Here is a 21,804-nt window from a genome sequence, read left to right as displayed (position 1 = left end):
CTGACACAATAAGGGAGAACGGAAGTAAGACAACAGAATATGGGTATTGTTTTTTTTTTATTTAGACATGGAATTTTCCTTTCTTTTCATATAACTTATCTAATTAAAATATTCATCTTGGTAGTTACCACAAAAAAGTAACATAGAAAATCGTATTTACATTTTGGGACCAAAATACAAATGAAGAGCAAGATAATACCTTGCTCCTTTCCCTCCCACTTCCCGGAAAGAAAGAAAAAGCCCCAAAGAAACTGTTCATTACACCAAGGATCACAATGGGTTAATTTGCAATTTGGTGATTTGTGTGTAGTGTAGCACAGAAAAAAGGAATTGCACAAGTTTTCACAAATGAGACCAAAGGTTCAACATCAACCTGTGTCTGCTCTGCAGCCATTTCAACAATCCAGGAGAGGCGGTCGTTTGGAAACTCGGCTTCTCCTCTTCCCTCACCCTTCCCACCAAGTCATACCCTGATGCAGACACTCTTAGAGGGGACGGGAGGAAGATCTGGCTCTATGTAAACGGGTGATCCAAAGATGGGGAGTGATGCTGGGGTGTGTCTTTTATTCCCTCCCTGCTCAAAGACTCCTAATGAAGGAAATTAAATCACACACAACTGAATCAAATATGGAAAACTGGTTTCAGTGGCAGAGACTTCAACACACAGGTAAAGAGACAAATTCAAGGTGTGGACACCGAGAGGAAGCTGTCCCAGGTGCTCATGTGGTTTTAGAGAAGAGGCTTCCTAGTATCACATTTGGGGAGCGGGCTGGGGGACTGGTGGAATGGTAATACATATGATCAAGAGAAAGAATGCTTTTACCCAGTCCAAAAATACAGCAAATTAAAACACAGCAATACTTGCGTCCCTCAGGCACCTTGCACAGCAATGCACACTGAACAACGCAGCTTTTGCTGCACAGACTTCTTGCTGTGTTGCTCTGCAATCTTCAGAATTAGCCTGAGGTCTACAGGATGGTTAAAAACAGTGGGCTCCATACTGTGAGCTTTGAGTGACCTTGTCAAAGGGACTACCAACTGCCAAGCTCCATGGGCTGCCACACTAACCACACCCTCAATCTGCTTCTCAGATTTCTAAAGGATGGCCATCTCCAATTTATAGTATCTACTTCTACCAGGGTCATGACTAAGGGGGTTCCTACTAGGTCACTGCCCTTCAACAGCCAAGAACACTGATGCTGTCCTCCTAGTTCTAATCTTTCGTCCTATGTCAACTCCAAAGTGAGATTCTCCCTTCCAAACCTGTGGATGCCCCTGTGGCTCAAACCCTTTCCTTAAACTGGTCCTTTCCTACAAATTCTGGCTTAAAAACTCAAAGGTAGAGAGAGTTTCAAGCTGCAGAGTTCTCTACAAAACATAGCAAATTGTGCTCTTTCAATCACATGATCTTAAAGAAAGGCAAAAACAAAACCGATTTCCAACATAGCATTACTTTTTAAAACCATTCAGCGATTCACAGGGAGTAAGAGATTAAAGTGCTGGTTTTTAAGTTGCATTGGGGGCCTACAAAAAGCCCCTCCAGGTGTTTGTCTTCTGCCCCATGCCAGTGGGGAGAGGGAAAAGTCAGGGAGGAAAAGGAGCCCCAAGTTTTGAATTAGAAACTGGAAACTGTAAAAATACTGGGGTTCTGTGTCCTCAAGTTAAGCCTCAAAAGAAGTGGGACCTGGCAAAAAGAATGGTGGGGCGGGGGGAAGACTCTAGAACGTCCCTTAATAAATACTATGTGATGAGTAGGGAAGAGATGCACCTGTGCAGGACCGCATCGTGACACTGAGACGGGTTCCCAGAGGGACGGGGCCGCCCTGAACACGCCGGTCTCCAGGCCAGGCTCCCCTTCCAGCACAGGCAGCCCGCAGCGCAGCGTGCCCCGCACAGGCTCCGGGGACATGCAGTCCTCTCTCCGGACCAGAGTCCGCTCAGGAGAGATGAACCGGGACAGGAGAAAGACTTCCACTAGGCTTCTAACAAAGAGCCCTGAAAATAAAAGGCTAAGTGTGTGGGAGAGGACCAAAACAGAACAGAACAGAAAAATTGGGGGCAGGGGGAGGTAATATAAATACAATCTGGGGGCAATATTTATTAATTAAAACTATGTCTTATAGTTTACAAAGAAGCTAATTAACAACAAAGGTACAATTGACCTTAAAATCCTCGGTGAGAGCGAAGCTTCACGTCTTCAGAACTCTGAAGTGCTCGCCAGGCAAGGAGGCAGCGGCTGCGGACACCGGCTCGGGCACACGCCCGCTGACGGCGCAGGACTCGGGGACCAAAAGCTTCCACGGAGTGAAAGGCTCTGGTCTCCTGTGGAAGTTCCATTCCCCAACCCCCACCGTCCTTGTATTCCTCCCCCCAGATTTCATTTCCAAGGTAAGTCCTCGATTTATCGTCGGGAGAACCTGTTCTTGAAAGCTTTAATCGTCTTGGCCATCATTGGGGCAATTTCTGTGAAGAGAGACAAGGCAGTTGTTTCAGATCCACAGCAGTTTGGACACCAGACACCAGTGGTTTAGGCAAACCCAAGGCCTGCTACTCTTGGCTCTACGCAGCCAGATGAACCGATGCAAGTAGCAGCCCAAAGCGAATGCTTTCCAAGCACCCGCCAGGGCCCGGACAATCACTCCCTCTAAGTCTCTTGGGCTGGCCCCTGGCTAAGTGACAGAAATGGGCTTCAATCCCTGCCAGACTCTAAAGGCCATTCTGAGCCGCAATTTAACTCTGCTTCACCAACATCCAAACCAGCAAAAAGCACCCACTCTCATACCTGTCCTGTGCAGCAACAGGTCTGAGATGAGCTAAATGCAAATACCACCTAAGAAGGACTAGCCTGCTTCTAAATGGGTTAGCCTGAGCCCAGCCAAAGCTCCCACACTCCTGCGAGCTCTGAAGTCAATACAGAATAATGCTTAAGTCAGGACACCCCTGTAGAATACTTAGGATCGTCTATGGTAATAAAGTTAGTGAGACACAAACTAGATCCAACTAGATATAAAAAATAAATACTTGGAAGCTGGGGTTATAAAACTTCAACAAAATCATTCAGCTGTTAACTCCATGTTGCTGCCTAGAGAAGCAAGTTTACATTTAAGCTGAAAAAACAAAAACAAAAACAAAAAAACAACAAGCAGAGCACCAGAATGAATATTCACTACACTCAAAATGTAAACGATGCACACAACACACATATGAACGAGGCAGAGGAAGGAGGCGCTGATGTTTAGACCGGCCACGGGCAAGGCCTCACGCACGCCGCACCTAACACACACGGGCACTGCTGGTGCCGCGCTGATGACGTTAGAGGGGCGCAGATGCTCGTGGGAACTAGCTGAGGTATCTGAGCAGAGCCCCAAGGTACTTACTCTTCACGGCTGGTTTCCTAGGATCGTAGGAAACTGTGCTGCTGACCACTGGAGCTGGGTGGGCGCCACTGGTGCTCGGGCCGTCGTAGGCCGGCTCCTCGGGGCTGGCGTTAAAGCTGTTGCTGCTGCCGCTGCTGAAGGAAGCGCGGCTGCTTCCTGTGGGGTACGGCGCTGGCTTGATCCTGGAACACAGAGCAAAGGTGAAAGTCAAAAGCAGGAAAAACCGACCCTCGGCACAAACAGCCTGAAGTGGGCTGGCCTGCGGACTCGGTTCTGTGGCTATGAACAGTGGACCGGCTACCTAGATTTTGCTCATAGCTTGGAAGTGACATGGTAGTCTTTGGGATGAATGATAATCTTGACTAACGTTTCACTGTTTCGGTGTAAATCTGTATTTTGAAAATGCAAACATACTTAGATAACATAGTCATTGCAGTAACATGTTTTCTGTTTAAGCAGAGAAAGGGAAAGCCTTAGGGAATGAGTCCCAGAGGCAGGCCCTGTTCTCCATGTAATCCTGACCTCTCTGAGGGGCAGGGGTCATTATCCGGGCCATAGTGCAGCCATGGAAGCTGTGGCTCAGGGAGCTAGGGCCCAGTGGGTCAAGGTCAGCCTTCAGAACCCATTCTGGCCTCAGGCTCCCCCCTCCCCTAGACAAAATGAATCGCTTCCTGCCCTAGGGCTCTCTCCCTGAGCAGGCAGAACCACAGAGGAGCAGAGGTCTTACCTGATTTTTTCAGGCACAGCTGCTCCTCCTGTTCCAAATTTCTCCTGCCTCCTTCGAACATCACGAGGTGGCTTGGCCACAGAGTTGACAAAGGCCATTTTTGCTTGTCGGCCTGTGGATAAATGGAGGTTAATACCTGCCTTCTTGAGCTGAGATGCTATTATTAATAATCTATGCTGTTAAGAGACAAAGGCTTTTCAAGGGCCTCCAAAGGTAGTGGATAATCGACCAGCCCTGGAAAGCTCTCTGTAGGGCAGCACGGGCAGTGGCAGAACACACACCTTCCCTCCGCCCACTTGTGCAAACGCGAGCGCTAGGGGCCAGAGCTTAGCTGAGCCTGCCACAGCCGTGACATGACCAGAGCACAGGGCTCACCCTTCTGCCAGTCCCGGCCTGCAGTCTTACCTTTGGGCTTATTGGCGTGTGCAGATCGGATGTTCTTTGTGAGGACTCGCAGCCGCTGCTCTCGTGCATCCTGAAGCCGCAGGTACATCTCCCGCCATGACTCGTACTCTTCCGGCCTTTCATCCTTGAAGTCTCGGTGACAGTGAACTTTCCATAATTGATCCGTTTCTTCAATTAATACCTAAAATCAGAACCAGGATGTCATTTACATGCACGCACTCTTGCATGCCTCTTTTCCGTCCTCAATCACCCACGGTGGCCAGTTTCCTAACAATACTTTGGTCTGCACAGTAACAGTAGTAGTATTGTAAAACACCATAGTTCTAGGAAAAACCGAATCCCTGAATTAAAATATTAAGTGCAAGGCACTGCTAACTGCTGCTGGGGGCTGAGGGGCTAGGAGAGAAGACAACACCAAATTAGCTTCAGATCAGTCTTTTCCTGTGCAGGGAAGGAACTGAAATCCAGTCCAAGCATTCCCCCAGCACCACACTGAACTGCCATGGCCAGGGGCCGCCTGAGGAGGAGATGCCACAGATCCTTTGAACCAGAGAGGGACAGCTCACGAAATCAAATGAGTGTCTCTGGCCTTAGGAGGACTGGGGGATAGATCTGTTTGCCTCTAGAAGACACTCAGTCAATCTTCCATATTGACACTCAGGTGTCTGGTGAACAAAGCTCAATCCCTGCCTTGGATCCCACGGGCTGTGCTTCTAGAATTTTCCCTTGACTTCTGAATCTAGGAAAGTGCAAGGGACGTGTGGGAAATGGTCCACCTCTCCCCGCTCCCACCTTTTAATCCCACCTTGATTCTAGCCTAAGAGGCCTACTTAAGATGCTAGGGGCAGGGGCTAACACTCTGGTATTTAAAGGCCCATAGGCAAACCCAGAACAGCGCCCTGACTGCTGCCTGCCCATCACTGTGGCGAATCAGAGACAAACCTAGTTTTTCAGACACAAGCCAGCAAACTGCCCTCCTGCCACCCAAGCAGGACACTCACGTGATTGTACTCTTCTATTCGATACAACTGATCAGGTGTGCACCTCTCCAAAACAGGTTCAAGGACAGAATATGGGACGCCTCCCACTTCAAAGATCGCTGCAGAGGATCGAGAGTAAAAGGGACTGAGTAGCGGTCAAGTCACCCAGTGACCCAACGTGCCAGGGAGCAGAAGAGAAGCACGTGACTTACAGTCGATGTTGTTTTTAAGCACCCGGATGCACTGCTCGTGCAAGGTCATCATTTTGGGGAGATAGGCACACTTGGAACCAGAATAGACCTGCATCTTAGAATTCATTCTTCTTCCGGTGAATCCAGCTTCTTCCTCTTCCTGGGGTGAGGAGAGTGCTGCAAGACAAGAAAAACAGGAATGTAAGTTATAAAAGGCACTAAGGTGGGCCTCCCTACTGGTCCACTGGTTAAGACTCTGAGCTGCCAATGCAGGGGGCGCAGGTTCAACCCCTGGTGGGGGAACTAAGACCTCACAGGCCATGTGCTGCCATCAAAAGATTTTTAAAAAATTTTTAAAAAGGCACTGGCTCTTCAATGAAAACTCTCCTTCCACCCCATTCTTCAGCCTCTCAGTTCCCTTTCTGAGGCAACCAATGCCTCTGAGAAAGCAAAAGAATTAGACAGTTTCTTATGTCCTTCCAGAAAGTCTATGCAAAAACAAGCTAATATTTTATTCCTTTTAATCAATAACATACTATCATTTTGTCATTTACTGAATTTTAGAAATCACCTCAATACATAGATTTTTACACTTAAAAAAAAAAAGTGGCACAGGATGCGATGGTGTGGATGAGCCATGATCCATCTGTGAGCCTCTTACTAAGGAACACCTGCTGCTTCTGCTGCTGCTGCTAAGTCGCTTCAGTCGTGTCCGACTCTGTGTGACCCCATAGACAAAGGAACACCTACGTAGTGTCTAATTCTTTTGCTATTAAAACTAACCTTAAAAAAAAAAGAAAAAAACCAAAACCAGAAAAAACCTAGACCTTTTTTTAAGCTCCTGTGCAATGTACAGACCAGAAGGCTGCTAGTAATAGCAGCTGCTAAGATTTAATGAACACTTACTGTGTGTAAAAACCCAGAGCTCAGAGCTTTACGAGCATTATCACTTTCAATCTACCTCATAGGCAGACACCACTATTTCATCCATTTACAGAGTATGAAACTGAAGCCCAAGAAAATTAAGTTATTGCCCAAGATCATATAACTTGGAGTAGAGGCCAGACCTGGGATTCAAACCTAAGCCATCAAACTCTAGAACCTGCGCTCTTAGAAAATGCACCATTCATGATGTCAGATCATAAATTTTTTAAATCACTTTTTCCTTAAAAAAAAAAAAGACAAGCAAATTACCTTTTCGCTTTGGTTGGAAAGATGACATCAATTCAGGGGAAGGAAGTGGACGGTAATTGGCCTGGATCACAGGTAATGGGAGGTCAGGTAATACTGGCAACACATCGCTGGGGACCTGCAGAGAAGAGACCAGTGACTGGAGAGCCCCTTTCTACCAGCACAGCTCCTTCCCACAGTCGATGCCCAGCAGTGCTGACGTAGCAGTAACTTCACAGGCAGCCTGGAGGACAGGCAGCAGCCATGCCTGATACCACCTAAGTCAGGAGATACACAGATGGGCCCAGCGCGATGGAATGCCTCAGAAAAAGTTTTCTCAGGTTCTACCGACCCTGGTGGCCAGAGAGGCCAGGAGGAAATTATTTCAGACTGAAATTCAGCAAGTCACGGAAAAGCCAGCCAAGCAAATCAGCAGTGGGGTTGCAGGCCCAGGTGCTCTGGGTGGAAGGGGCCGCAGGGGTTACCTTTTTCAGCTTGGCTGAGTCGGCTCCAACTGGCGGAAGCTTCTCAGGCTTGTTTTCATTCACCTTAGGTAATTTGTGAACTGAGTCCAAGTTTTTACTAGTGCTTTTTGAATCATTTTTTTTAAGTCCTTTTTCTCTGGGAGTCGTGGTTGAAGTTTTCACAATCTTTTTCTTTTTCTTCCGGGGCTGGTCATAGCTGAGGTATGACTCAAAAGACATGGTGGGTTTCTCGAATTCATCATCCGAATCTGCCTCCTCACCTTTAGGGAAGGAAGCCACCGACTTTCTATCTGAATGCGAAAGTTTGACTTTCCCTTCTTGAGTCTTCAGGTTGTTAGAAACCTTCTCTTTTGCCTTGGGCAACAGGTCTCCTGCCCCCTTGCCCATGTCTGAGTTTTCTAGACTGTGCTTATTTTTGTCTGATTTGGTTTTCTCGGAGTCTCTAGGTTTGGGCTTTTTAAGGTGGTTGTCTGAAGCCACCTCCAAGGGGGGTAAGACCTTCTTCTTGGCGCTGCCCTCCTTCTCCTTCTCTTTCCTGACACCAGAGGGCGGTTTCTCCTTTGTGCTGTCCCCAGAGGTCGGCCTCCGGTTTTCCTCTTTGGAGACGACCTTGTGTGACTTTTCTTTGATCAGAGAAGACTTCTCGTCTCCTCTGGCATCTGCCGGACGTTTTTCTTTATGGGAAGATCTGTGCTCCTTGCTCTGACTCGTGCTTTCTCTCCCCTGGGCTTCCCCCAGGTGTCGCTCTTGACTGACCCCCAGTCTGTCCTGAAAGGTGTTACTATGGCCTTTGCCAGGCTTCTGGTGGGGAACAAAGGGCTCATGGTCCTCCTCCAGGGGTCTGTAATGGTCCAAAGACATGTGATGAGGGCTGGTGGATGGTGGAGGGGACTGAACATGGCCGTAATCGGAAGACTCATGGTCTGAAGAGTAAACTGGAGAAGCTCTGTGGTACCTCTTTCTTTCATCTCTCCTCCCATGACTGTGAGATACTTTGTGAGGCCGCTCGAGCTCTGGGAGTTTTCTGTGCTTTTTCTGTCTATTATCAGGACTGCATGACTGGCTGCTGGAGGCTTTCCAGCTTTCTGGGTAGTCCCCCTCTATCTCTGCCTCCTCCCTCAGGGCATCCCTGGGGCGCTTCCGAGAACTGCTCTTCTCAAAGTTCTGTTCCTCAGGCTCTGTGGTTCTAAAACAAAAGGAAAAAACCGAGAAAAAGTTCAGGGTAATCCTTGATCACAGTTCAAAGTCACAGAACCTGAACACAACAAAAGATGGAAGAGGTTACATAGTTAGAAACACGGGCTTGGGAAGAAGGTTCTGCTCAACGATACTCCACTAGGTTTTAGAACTGGGAAACTCAAATATCCCATAAATGCAACAGGATGAGTTTAACTACAGGCTACAAAGAAGATCAAGTATCTCGTGTACGTGAAAAAAGCTTTTCAACACAGGGAAATATTGGATTTGTTACATTAAAAAGGGGCAGTAATTTATGTCAGTTTATTCACAACTGTATAAAAATGACTTTTAAGACCAGCTTAGAAAGAAACATTCCAAAATGTCAATAATGCTGATCTCTGGAGGCTACAATTTAGAAATTTTTATTCTTTCGAGTTCCCTGGTGGCCTAGTGGTGAGGATTCTGGGCTTTCACTACTGTGGCCCAAGGTTCAATCCCTGGTCAGGGAACTGAGATCCCATAAGCCATGAGGCAGTACCAAAAAGAGACATTTATTCTTCTACTTTTTAAATATTTTACAATATTCTTTAACGATCATGGCTTATGTTTTATAATTGAGGCAGAATAAACATTTTAAATAAGAAGGCAGAGAAGGAGTAAGGGAACCCTTCCTACCGTTCTACAGGAACCAGCTTCTTCCACTGGGCCACCAGGTCCCTGGCAAAGCTTCCGACGTGCTCGTGTTTTCGCAAGCTGTTTACCGTTTTCCCAACTCCAGTCTCCTACAAAGTTGACAAAGGAATCGTTAGAAGGTTGTGGAACTAGGCTCATAATTTTCTAAAGAAATAAAGCCTCCTGCGTTCCAACAAACCAATACTTCATCCAAAAACATACAAGTCTGAGTACAAAGTTAGTTTGTGTCAGTGAGCCAAACCTCTAACGACGCACAGTGGCAAAGCATACCAAATTGAGAAGAGGAAAACACTAAATTAGAACACCTCTGGAGGGACTGCCCTGCTAGTCCGGCGGTTAAGAATCAGCCTGCTGGTGCAAGGAGCACAGGCTCAATTCCTGGTCCCAAAGATTCCACATGCCTCGCGGTGACTCAGCCCATGTGTCACAACTCCTGAAGCCCACTTGCCCTAGAGTCTGTGCTCCACAACAAGAAAAGCCACTGTGATGAGAATCCTGCTCGTGGCAACTAAAAACGCCTGTGCACAGCAATAAAAACCCAGAACGGCAAAAATACAGTAAAAAAAAAAAAAAAAAAAAATCAAGCCCATGGTTTATAAGACATAAACCACTTCTAGAACTTTAAAAATAATAACAAGAGTGATTATGGCAGGTGTCAGATCCTGACCTAAGAGTATTGCATCTGGTGTCTGAGTTAATACTTTTTTTTGGCCACACTGTGTGACTTGTGGAAACTTAATTCCCCAAACCAGGGATTGAACCCAGGCCCATGGCAGTGGAAGCACAGAGTTCTAACCACTGATCCACCAAGGAACTCACTGAATTAATGCTTTAGAACGGTTTCATCACCCTAAAAAGAAACCCAGTTCCTCCCACCCCTGGTAATCACTAATCTACTTTCTGTCTGTGGATCTGCCTACTCTAGACATTTCATATCAATAAAACCACACAATATGTGACCTGGTGTCTGGTTTCCTTCACTTCTAGAGCCCATGGTCTTAACCTTACTGTATAATCTCTCTGATTGCAAAGGAGATGGATACAGTTGTATAATACATAAAATTACACAGCTCTTACCGCAAGAATGTCTACTGTAATGGGCAGGGCGGAGAGTTTCTTCAAATATTTCAATAGCTGCAGAGAGAAATTAAATACACATTAATTTTTATAAAATCATAATCATTCCCTGAACAAATATCAAAGAATAATATCTAATGGCAAAGTGCTTACCCTGTGTTATACAGTATTAAGTCTGGTTATTATCCTATTTACAACAGCGAAAACAGACTCAATAAAGTTAAGTTACTTGTCCCAGGATGCATGTAGGGCAAGATGCACTCAGCTCTGTGGCTTTAGATTCCGTGCTTTCAACCACTATGCGACACCAAGGGAAGACCTATCAGTTCTAGTAAAAGTCATCAACAACTACCGCTCTGCCCCAGTTAGAATTTCTGAGAAAGGTGCCGAATGTAGGAAATTACTCACGGAGGAAAGTAAAAAGAAGAGGTCTCTACCGGAAAAGGGAATCACATTTCCAGAGAAAGTGTGTTTAACAGAATTGGGGGTTTTGTTTGTTTGCTTTTTGATGTTAAGTGGGAAGCCAAGACCAATTTCAAGTTGCTAGAATAGGCACTTTGCATTGCAAATGGTGAACGAAAATGTCTGGGTAGACTGGAGAAGCAATCTGGGTCTGGCCACATTTCTTTTCTATAGTATAGTCTCTTGAACTTGATCAAAATCAGGATAGCAGAGCTGTTAGGATAGAGTCTCAGTCAAAGACAGGCTTCAGTGTGCCCCTGCCACTTTCTTGTGGGGTGATCTTGTGCAAGTCACTAACCTCTCTGAGCCCCAGTTACTTCATCTGCAAAACAGAACTGAATCCTGTCTCTACTTCACAGGTTGTGAGGATTCAAACCATGTCTGTAGCCCTAGTGCCTGGAATGCTATACAAGCTCAATAAGTGCTTATTAATCATTTCATTCATCAACTGACCATTCGTTAAAGTTAAACAGCTACCCATAATCTTCTACCAGATATTCTCAGCCAGTTCCTACTTGCTCCACTTCTAACCAAAGTCATGACTGCTATGCCATTCTCTAGGAAAGGTTTATGTATATACAAATAAATTTACACTCTGCTGCTGCTGCTGCTGCTAAGTCACTTCAGTCGTGTCTGACTCTGTGCGACCCCAGAGACGGCAGCCCACCAGGCTCCCCCGTCCCTGGGATTCTCCAGGCAAGAGTACTGGAGTGGGGTGCCATTGCCTTCTCCAATGCGTGACACTGAAAAGTGAAAGTGAAGTCCCTCAGTCATGTCCGACTCTTAGCGACCCCATGGACGGCAGCCCACCAGGCTCCTCCACCCATGGGATTTTCCAGGCAAGAGTACTGGAGTGGGGTGCCATTGCCTTCTCCAAATTTACATTCAAGGAGTGCCAAAAAGTACAGGTTGTTCAAAACAGATTAACTATGACTGCCTTTATATTTAAATATCTGATAACAGGATCTGTTCTTTTTACATGTGTAGCCCAGGCTATACTTAGTATGCCATATTACTACCAGGTGGAGTAGCAAGTATGTTTTTCTGGTCATTCTACTTCAATAATTACTGAACACGGTCGCTAGGCAGAGCAACTGGATCACATGTGATCATCTTGTTTGACTGGGAACAACTGAGAAGCCAAGTAGTGTATCTATGGAAAACTATGCTCCACTTCCAATTCAATCACCACCATCATCCAACTCAGGACAGAGTATATGTGTGTTTCTTGTCACCCAAGTGATGGGTGCAAAGATTCCTGCCAAATCCTCTTCTTAAAAAGGAAAATTTAGACTATCTGAAAAGATAAAAAACAGATTGTCTCCTCTAACACCATTCTCTGGAAGGCATTTATATATTGAATACTATTTATTGTGCATTGGCTACTACGTTAAGCTCTTACACCTGTTAGCTCATTTCATTCTCGTTAACCAACTCTATAAAATGGATTTTATGTTCCCCATTTTACAAATACTGAAATTGAGCTCAGTGAGATTAAGGTAACTTGCCTAACAAGCAAGTCAGTCAAGTGTGTTTAACACAGCAGGCTCTGGGTTGGTAAAATGTTACAGAAAAACCCCTTTGGCCAACTTAATACTACAAAGCCACATAAAAAAACAACAACAACAACAACAAAACAGTCCTTAGAAGAGAGGAAATGAAAATGTTCCTCTTAGAACACGTGACACAAAGCAGAAGAGTCCCTCCTTAGTGTCACAATGTCAGACAGTTTAGAATCTGCAGAGGAAAAGTCACTACCAGGACCTCTATAAAGGCCACATATAAGATAGGGCTAGAAGTCACTGATGGTGTGTCATCTTGAAGCCTAGCACTAACTTGAAGTGTAAATCCTGTCTTTCTGCTTCATTTTGGGTTAGAAGGGGCGACTTCAAAGCAGACAAAACTAAAACCCAGGAGATATTCAAACCAATTTAGCCATAGCCAAGAGAAACACGGCTTCAGAGCCTCTCTATTTTCAATGAGGTTCAAAGAAGAACAAAGCACTAAAAAGGTAAAGCTCTTTGGGCATCCTCAGATCAGATCAGTTGCTCAGTCATGTCCGACTCTTTGCAACCCCATGAATCACAGCACGCCAGGCCTCCCTGTCCATCACCAACTCCCGGAGTTCACTCAGACTCACGTCCATTGAGTCAGTGATGCCATCCAGCCATCTCATCCTCTGTTGTCCCCTTCTCCTCTTGTCCCCAATCCCTCCCAGCATCAGAGTCTTTTTCAACGAGTCAACTCTTCGAATGAGGTGGCCAAAGTACTGGAGTTTCAGCTTCAGCATCATTCCTTCCAAAGAAATCCCATGGCTGATCTCCTTCAGAATGGACTGGTTGGATCTCCTTGCAGTCCAAGGGACTCTCAAGAGTCTTCTCCAACACCACAGTTCAAAAGCATCAATTCTTCAGTGCTCAGCCTTCTTCACAGTCCAACTCTCACATCCATACATGACCACTGGAAAAACCATAGCCTTGACGAGACGGACCTTTGTTGGCAAAGTAATGTCTTTGCTTTTGAATATGCTATCTAGGTTGGTCATAACTTTCCTTCCAAGGAGTAAGCGTCTTTTAATTTCATGGCTGCAGTCACCATCTGCAGTGATTTTGGAGCCCCCCAAAATAAAGTCTGACACTGTTTCCACTGTTTCCCCATCTATTTCCCATGAAGTGATGGGACTGGATGCCATGATCTTCGTTTTCTGAATGTTGAGCTTTAAGCCACCTTTTTCACTCTCCACTTTCACTTTCATCAAGAGGCTTTTGAGTTCCTCTTCACTTTCTGCCATAAGGGTGGTGTCATCTGCATATCTGAGGTTATTGATATTTCTCCTGGCAATCTTAATTCCAGCTTGTGTTTCTTCCAGTCGAGCATTTCTCATGATGTACTCTGCATATAAGTTAAATAAACAGGGTGACAATATACAGCCTTGATGAACTCCTTTTCCTATTTGGAACCAATCTGTTGTTCCATGTCCAGTTCTAACTGTTGCTTCCTGACCTGCATACAGGTTTCTCAAGAGGCAGATCAGGTGGTCTGGTATTCCCATCTCTTTCAGAATTTTCCACAGTTGATTGTGATCCACACAAAGGCTTTGGCATAGTCAATAAAGCAGAAATAGATGTTTTTCTGGAACTCTCTTGCTTTTTCCATGATCCAGCGGATGTTGGCATTTGATCTCTGGTTCCTCTGCCTTTTCTAAAACCAGCTTCAGGTAGGTGGAAACTTGCTGTTACCAAACTGAGGGACCAGTAGTAGTTCGCAAGAACTGTTAACAAGTCATTGAGAAATGGAAAACGTTTGCACAGTCCATGCTTAAGAATCTCAGTTGTCCTTTGCACACTACTTCATCCCAAAGAGCCAAAGATGTTCATAGTGTTGACCCCTTGTTCTCCACTTGCCTTCAAACTGTGTTCCTGGTAGTTTCCATGTTCAAACGATAACATGTGACAAGTAACTTGACCAGCCATGAAAACTGTTTCCACTTAAATAGTAGGAACCAAGTGACCCTGGTTTGCCTCATACATTTCCCCTCAAGTAAGCTAGATTATACATGGGCTTAAAGTGAAAACAGAGTTATAGTTAAACATCTGTATGTTTAACACTGGAAAATCCATGCACAGAGGTGTACGATCAACCCTTTGGCTAATAATGGTTTGAAATCAAGATTTAGTTTCAAATTTCAATACTGCTATATAATCATCTTGCAATTTCAAGAACAACCTGTGGGAGCTTGTTGGGTTAACAGAAGGTTGAGAAGGCCGGGGTGCCAGCTTGCAGTTTTCCCTCTGCATTAGCTCATTTGTGAATGCCAACTATTGTGCCCTTTGCAAAAATGATCTTCATAATGCAAAGTCAGAAGTTTAGGGTGACTGACTGTGCCCAGATACTCACAATCACTCCTAGCTGGAATAGGTTGAGAAGTCAAACAAACCTTTTTTTACTTTTAAATTTCATGCACATCAACAACTAGAAAAGCTACTTCAAAATTCAAGCTCTAGTGGGGAAATGGCTACATATACTACATGGTGCTTTTTTTTCTCTTTTTTTAAACCCAATGGAAGATGAAACTGGGGAGATAAGGGGATTTACATACTGTTGTTTTAAGGTTTTAAAGTCAGTAGCAAACCTACAGTGTCCGGGAAAACAAGCTAGTACTCAGAAATAATGACCATTGATTAGAAGCCCACAAAGGGTTATTGTAAAAAGAAACTTGTAAATATGCCTGTCCACTAGGTATTGAAGCCAGGATAGAAAATATAACACAAAACAAGTGAAAGCATTTCAGTTTTCACAGACTTAAAGCTCAAATGTCGTCTTGAAGTTGATCTTTGAGCTAGGTATGCATGAGAAGCAAGTGCTCTGATAATGAGATATAGCCTTTAGAAACAGAAAAAAACCTCACCTATGACAGAGAGCAAGGTGAAGAGAAAGGGATCCATCAAGAAAAACTGTAAAGAGTGGAGATTAACATCTACTGAGCACTTCCGCCTTTTAGTGCTGTCCTAGAAGAAGCAGGTGAGGAAACTGGCTTAGCAAGGAACACCCCCCCTCCCCCACCCCCGCAATGTCCATGGCTAGCAAATAAATTAGAACTCAAATCTCCTCACCATTTTATCTCTAATGACTCCCTGGATTATTTCCTCTTTAAAAGGCACTCTGGGATTTACAGATCCAACTCTTAAGGACTGTACACAGCAGCTATAATGCTGACAGAAATGTCAAGCACCTTGAGTGTTTTTATCACTGTATTTCAATAATTAAAAAACCACTAACATCCACCGGACCCTCTCCCAGTCACTGAGAAGCTGAATGGAAGAAAAGTCGGAGGAAAAAAAACCCCCAAAAACATGCATTTAACTTATGAAAACAGTTAAGGAGGGGGAACAAAACTCGCCGAGCACAATTAAAAATGGTTGCCCATCAATCGCAGCTGCCAGAAACGGTAGCCCTTACCTTTCCAGCAATGCCAGAAGAAAAATCTAGCTGCAACCTCTAACCCTGTTTCTCCCCTCCTCTTCCAATTACAACCTAAGTTTTTAGTTAGGGTGACATGAGGTTTATTTTTGCTTTGAAAGAGATTTACTGAGAAAGCAAAAAAAGAGTCCACGTTCTAATTATCAAGGCGGAAAGGAATTAAAAAACGTCTTAAGGACGCAGGGACCACACACCGAGCCTAGGTTCCATCAGGCGCATGCAGAGAACCCCCAACCCCCCCCCCCCCCCCGCCCCCCGCGCCGCTACCCTACCCTCTTCTCTCCAACAAACATCAAAAAGACGGGAAGAAATCAGGGGACGGATCGCGCAGGGCGAGTAGCTGAGCGGGCAGGAGTTAACTCCGGGCGGGGAGCTCTCCCGACAGGAAAACAGCTGGCCCGGGACGCCCGGGGGAGGACTCCGCGAGCCCCGCCGGCACGCGGCGTCCGCGCGGAGCGCGCCCCGGCCCCGCCGCAGCCCGCGGGCGCCCGGGGCCGGCAGAAGCCGAGGCCCCGGCCCGTCGAGGCCGGCCGCCCTGCGGGCCCCACCGCATGGGCAGCGGCCGGACGGCCACGAAGTTCCCCGCCGCAGGCCGCAGCCCGGCGGGGACCGCGCCGCGGGTCCGAGCCCACCACGGCCGCGCCCGGGCCCGCGACCGTTACCGGGCCGCGCCGCGCCCAACGCCCGCCCCACGCCGCACCCGCCCGGCCGCCAGCGCGCTCACCTTCTTCGGGTCTGCGTTCGTGGCCAGGCGCGCCTGCAGCTTCTCCACAACTTGCAGCGCCGACTCCGCCGCCATCGCTGTCACTGGCGCGGCCTCCTCGCCGGAACTGGGCTCGCGTCGCGTCCTCGGGCTGCGGCTCCGCCCTCCGTGCATCCCCGACGGAGACGGAAGCAAGACCGGTCCCTTCCGGGCCTCGGCGAAGTCGGGGGGCGGGGAGGGCGGGGTGCGTCGGGGCCGCCGCTCGGCCGCAGGCCCCGCCCCCGCGGCCGGGAACCCGGGTCCGCTGAGCGCACCCGGGCGGCCGAGCGCTCCAGAAGCCGGGGAGTCGCTTAGTCTCGGCGCGCCGGGTGCTCCGCACTGGTCGCCGCTGGGCAGCCCCGCTTCTGGTCCTCGGGGGCGCGGAGCCAAGGCCCGAAAAGACCACGCTCCGATGTCCAGCCGAGGCGGAATGTAGATCGCAGCGCCGGACCCTGGTTTTATAAATCCGGGCCGGTCCCTTGCGCTGTTAGCCACGCCCTAAATAACACCTGTGTGTGGTTCCTGAGTGGGTCTGCGGCTAATGAAATCAGCAGGGATTAACGCTAGTGACCACTCTTGATTGGGCGCACTGAAGCCCAGTGATTGCGTTTGCTTAATTTCACTCTCAGTACAACCCAATGAAACGAGTCATATTATCCCCATTTTACAGATGAGGAACCCGTAGCTCAGGGGGATGAAGTTAACTTGCCTGTGGTCACATAACAGCAAAGAAGTGATGCTGGAATTTGAATCTAAACAGTCAAGGTTCACGGTGAACGCACATCTCTGAATAGGTCGATTTGAGACCCAGAGAGTGAAAGGGATTCGTTAAGTCAAACAATTTAGCTACAAGCGGTAACAGCCCATGTCTCACTTTCACCCCAGAACACTGCCTGGTACCCGAGTACCAAATAAATACTTCTTGAATGAACCAATGGCTGTTTCCTCTAAACCAGTAGGGCCTGAATCAGACCAGTCCAAGACACCATCCCTGAGAGTTCTTACCCTCATCCCAGAAGCACTAAATTTTACTATTAATAAACTATTATCATGGCTAGAAAGAGCTACTAAACAGTTGAAGGGGCTTCACTGGTAGTTAGCTGGTAAAGAATCTGCCTGCAATGCAGAAGACCCTGATTTGATTCCTGAGTCAGGAAGATCCCCTAGAGAAGCGATAGGCTACCCACTCCAGTATTCTGGCCTGGAGAATTCCACAGACAGAGGAACCTGGCAGGCTACAGTCCATGGGGTCGCAAAAGAGTTTGACAGGACTGAGCAACTTTCACTTCAAACGGTTGAAAATTGGTTTAAAATACCAGCATTGATTACATCTTGTTTGATTAGATCAGATCGGATTACAGAGTAATCTGATCACCATCAGCAATTCCCCAATGTACCCAGCCTGACTCCTCACCCAACCTGGAAAAGCCTAGTAGCTCTCCGGGTCTCTGCTCCAGGAAAAGTAAAAGAAATGACACAAATTGTTTCTTCCAATGAGCTTTCATTCACTAAATTGAGAAGCCCTCCACCCCTCTGCTCCAGGCCCTTTTCTCTGCAACTAACCCTTTTGGGGCGTAAATTGTCAATTTATTCTTCTGTTTTGTCACTGGGCTGTTTATTTAGCACAAAATGCAGGTGACTGACCTGACCAACTTTATTTAAGCTGCACCATGCAGCTTGAGGGATCTTAGATCCCCAACCTGGGACTGAACCCAGCCTCATGGCAGTGAAAGTGCACAGCCTTAACCACTGGACCTCCAACAAAAGGGAATTCCTTGAGCTGTCCAACTTTAAATCTCTGTTGCCCAGCAGAATCCAATCCATATAGTCAGCAATGGATAAAAAATCCATGAAGATTAATACTCATTCGGTGCTCTAGAACTCAATCACAGGGTGTAAGGAAAAACACATCAAACTGGTGTAAGGAGCCTTGCATTCTAGTCCCAGGCCTAAAAGCTCCCTCTCCTGCACAGGAAATGCTTAATTTATATTTACATTTTAGATGCATTCAGTTTTGAAAATGTAACATTGGTATAATGGATACATGGGCTCATTCCTGAAGCAGAATTGCTGACTAACTGACCTGGCATATACTTAGGGCACTGGAACAGGATCTACCCAGGGAGAGATCTCACCCCATCTATCTTAGCCGGAGGCAGGGCCACCTGCAAAGTAAAGAACTCTTACACTTGAATACTGGTCTACTTCTCAGATCAGTTAATTACATTGTCATTCTGATTAAAAAGAACATTTTTAACCTGTTTTAAATATGATACTCCGTATATGTTCACTGGGGGGTTACCAACTCACCCTTGGTTTAAGGAACAGAGTGAGTTCCTTAAAGTCTGCCCTTGTTTTGTCCACCTTGGATCAGCAACACCTAGCATACAGGTGATGTCCCTATAAATTGAGCTAACTACTATTCAACTTAAGGCCAGTCCAGAGTGTCATCGGAAAACCTGAGGGGGTTAGAGCACTCAGGTTAGATCCCTTTGAGAGAGAACGTAAAAGACCCATCTTTTAAAACAGCAACAAAACATGTTCTGAAGGCACATTTAAAGCTATATTGGGGGAGAAAAATGGGTATGGGGACTCTCATCTTCTGCTATGCGCATTTTTGACTTTTTGTAACAAATATGTTCTACTTTTCAACAAACACAATTTAAAGGTCTTTTAATTTTGGAAAAGAGCAACCTCAGGCTGGTTGGCAGTGGAGTCATTTTAAACACTGAAAGACAAGAGGAAAACAGAAAAATAACAAAAAATAAAAACCAACCAGTTTGTCTTTGACAGCAGAAAGGGGCTCTTGCCTTTCATGGAAAAAGGTCCAGTGGGATTCTCTGGGCTGGACTTGCGTGCTGGGTGAGGAATCCTGGTGGACGGAGGGCTTTCCCTGTACCTCTTCTGGCCTGGGCTCTGCCGCTCCTCTGTCTTACCAAATGGGCAGCATCTTAGGTTTGTGGGGTGGTGAGTGTAAAGGACACTGGGTGGGGCTCAGACAATCTGAGCTCCAATCCCCACCTCTACCAATGCTGGCGGTAGTCAAGTTACTTAAACTGGCTGAAATTGTTTCCTTATAGATTTTCTCATTAATATGTCATATTAAGTAACTGACATACAGAAGGTATTTTTTAAGCAGAAATTATTAGAGAAAAACCATGGCCTTGGTAAAGAGAATATTACGTTCTGCTGTAAAGGGAACATCAAACCCTCCCTCTTGGCAGTTTTGTTCTGCACAGCTGTAGCCACTGTTCTCTTCCTCAATGGGCTCATTTTTCTGAACTGACTACATTCACCTTTGTTTCACATCCTTCAGACATGTTCAGTTGGTGATTTTACTTAGGCATGGCATCTTTCTGAGTTTCACAGACTGGATTTGCCCTCCTCAAATGTGGTGATGCAAGTGAAGACCGCCAGCTCCAGGGAATGGTGTCTGAGATCCAAAGTCCACACCTTTCATAGACTTGCCTTGAAATCTGATTCAATTAAACTCTCTATTAACTAAGGCTATTAACTGAGGCCTTCTTGTCTAAGAGAGCAAGCTCAAGCATTCTATAATGCCCTTGAAGAGCAGTCCACTGAGAATCTGTATGTAATAGGAGGAAAAAAGCTACCATAAAAATTAAAAAAAATTTTTTAATTAAAAAGTAATAAGGATATACTTTGATACTCTTATACTATGAATTTATACAATCTGTATCCAGGTAGAAACCTAAACACCTTCCCTTAGCTCTTGTTCACATTTGTTACATCATCTATCACAATTTGAAACTGCCTTATTTAGTGGTTCATGTTTTTATAGTCTCTTCCCACTATGTAAGCTCCATGAGGCATCACTGTGGCTAAAGCTACTTAGAACATAGTACGCATTCAATATTGACTGAGTTGAATGAAAGATCTACTTCATGAATTTATTGTTTGGACTTAATGAGACTATGTGTGAACATACCTGGCAAAGTGCTATTAACCAACAATGTTTTCTTAACCCTCACCATTTTACTTTCATTCAATGCTTTCGAACTGTGTTGTTGGAGAAGACTCTTGAGAGTCCCTTGGACTGCAAGGAGATCAAACCAGTCAATCCTAAAGGCAATCAGTCTTGAACATTCATTGGAAAGACTGATGCTGAAGCTCCAATACTTTGGCCACATGATGTGAAGAACCAACTCACTGGAAAAGGTCCCGATGCTGGGAAAGATTGAAGGCAGGAGGAGAAGGGGACGACAGAGGATGAGATGGTTGGGTGGCATCACTGACTCAATGGACATGAGTTTGAACAAACTCCAGAAGATAGTGCAGGATAGGGAAGCCTGGCATGCTGCAGTGTATGGGGCTGCAAAGACTCAGACACAACTGAGCAACTGAACAACAACAAATCCATTTTACAGATAAGGAAATTCATGCTTTGGAAACTTAAGGGACACCATGCCCTTAGCCCCAGAAACTGAGAGTGTGGGTGTGGTCTTTGCTGAAAATGCCCTTGGAAGGAAGTTGTAAGATCTGAGAATGCCCTTGGAAGGAAGTTGTTAGAAAAAGTGTGAGATAAATAAAGGCAGCTTGCCCGGAACACATAGGGCTGTACAATAAAGAGAAGGAAAAGAGAAGAGGGAGGGAGGAGAAGGAGAGATTGATTGGATTCAGTCTGGATCTATTAAATTTTCACCCCCACTATTAGCAAAGGTTTAGGAACCTTCTGAGTTTGGGTATCCACAGATTCTCAAAGGGGTCCATGTCTCCCTTATCTCTTTGAGAAAACAAACTAACCAACCACTGGGTTAAGTAGAGAAGAAAGCAGCACCACAGCCAAGGTGGGGAGAACTGCTGCTTGTTGAGTGCCTTCTAAGCGGCCCTGCTCTCTGCTACCTTCATGTGTCCTCTCTCCACTTTCCAACCATCTCAGGAGGCATTTTAAGGATGGAGAACCCAAGGCTCAGAGAGGCCAAGCAACTAGTTCAAACATAGTAAATGACAAACCCAAAACGTGGGCCAAGGTCTCCTCAGCTCGGAAGCTCATACTTACACGCCATGGCTGAACACCTGGTGCTGGTGACCTCTCCCTTCTCTGACGCACTGCTCACCTCTGGTGAGGCCTGCTTCCTCATCTGTTAACTGAGGAGGCCCGATGTATCAAAGCAATGATAACAACAACAGGGGTGGTAACATTACTCCCATTTCTTGGTGCTTACAATGTGCCAGATAGTATGCTAATCAATTTGCAATAACTATCAACTCTACCTAAAAACAATCTTGCAATATGGATATCATATCATCTCCATTTCACAGATAAGGAAACAGGATGTGTGACCTACCCAAAGTCAGAGAACCTGTAAGCAGCA

The 21,804-nt window shown here is 46.0% G+C and overlaps 1 protein-coding gene across 3 annotated transcripts; it reads right to left on the bottom strand.

Moving 5' to 3' along the window:
- Positions 1-38: 38 nt before the first annotated feature.
- Positions 39-18,269, bottom strand: ELOA (elongin A). 3 transcript variants are annotated; one of them, XM_086328253.1, is made up of 11 exons: positions 16,451-18,269; positions 10,285-10,341; positions 9,190-9,296; positions 7,336-8,521; positions 6,875-6,989; positions 5,702-5,857; positions 5,511-5,608; positions 4,510-4,690; positions 4,105-4,216; positions 3,378-3,559; positions 39-2,463 (listed from the first exon to the last, which is right to left on the bottom strand). In XM_086328253.1, the coding sequence occupies exons 1-11, from the start codon at positions 16,601-16,603 to the stop codon at positions 2,402-2,404; spliced, it is 2,409 nt and encodes an 802-aa protein (XP_086184379.1). In that variant the 5' UTR covers positions 16,604-18,269; the 3' UTR covers positions 39-2,401. The 3 variants fall into 3 exon arrangements, with proteins under 3 accessions (XP_086184379.1, XP_086184389.1, XP_086184398.1); XM_086328263.1 differs by lacking the exon at positions 16,451-18,269 and adding an exon at positions 15,999-16,196; XM_086328272.1 differs by lacking the exon at positions 16,451-18,269 and adding an exon at positions 10,438-11,101.
- Between the last annotated feature and the right edge of the window lie 3,535 nt (positions 18,270-21,804).

The sequence above is a fragment of the Bos grunniens genome, chromosome 2, assembly GCF_055505025.1.
Source record: "Bos grunniens cultivar Pamir isolate PY7600 chromosome 2, Bosgru_T2T1.0, whole genome shotgun sequence".
Taxonomy (NCBI): Eukaryota; Metazoa; Chordata; class Mammalia; order Artiodactyla; family Bovidae; genus Bos; species Bos grunniens.
Note: the sequence above shows the minus strand (reverse complement) of the source record. Positions and strands in the feature narration are given on the sequence as shown.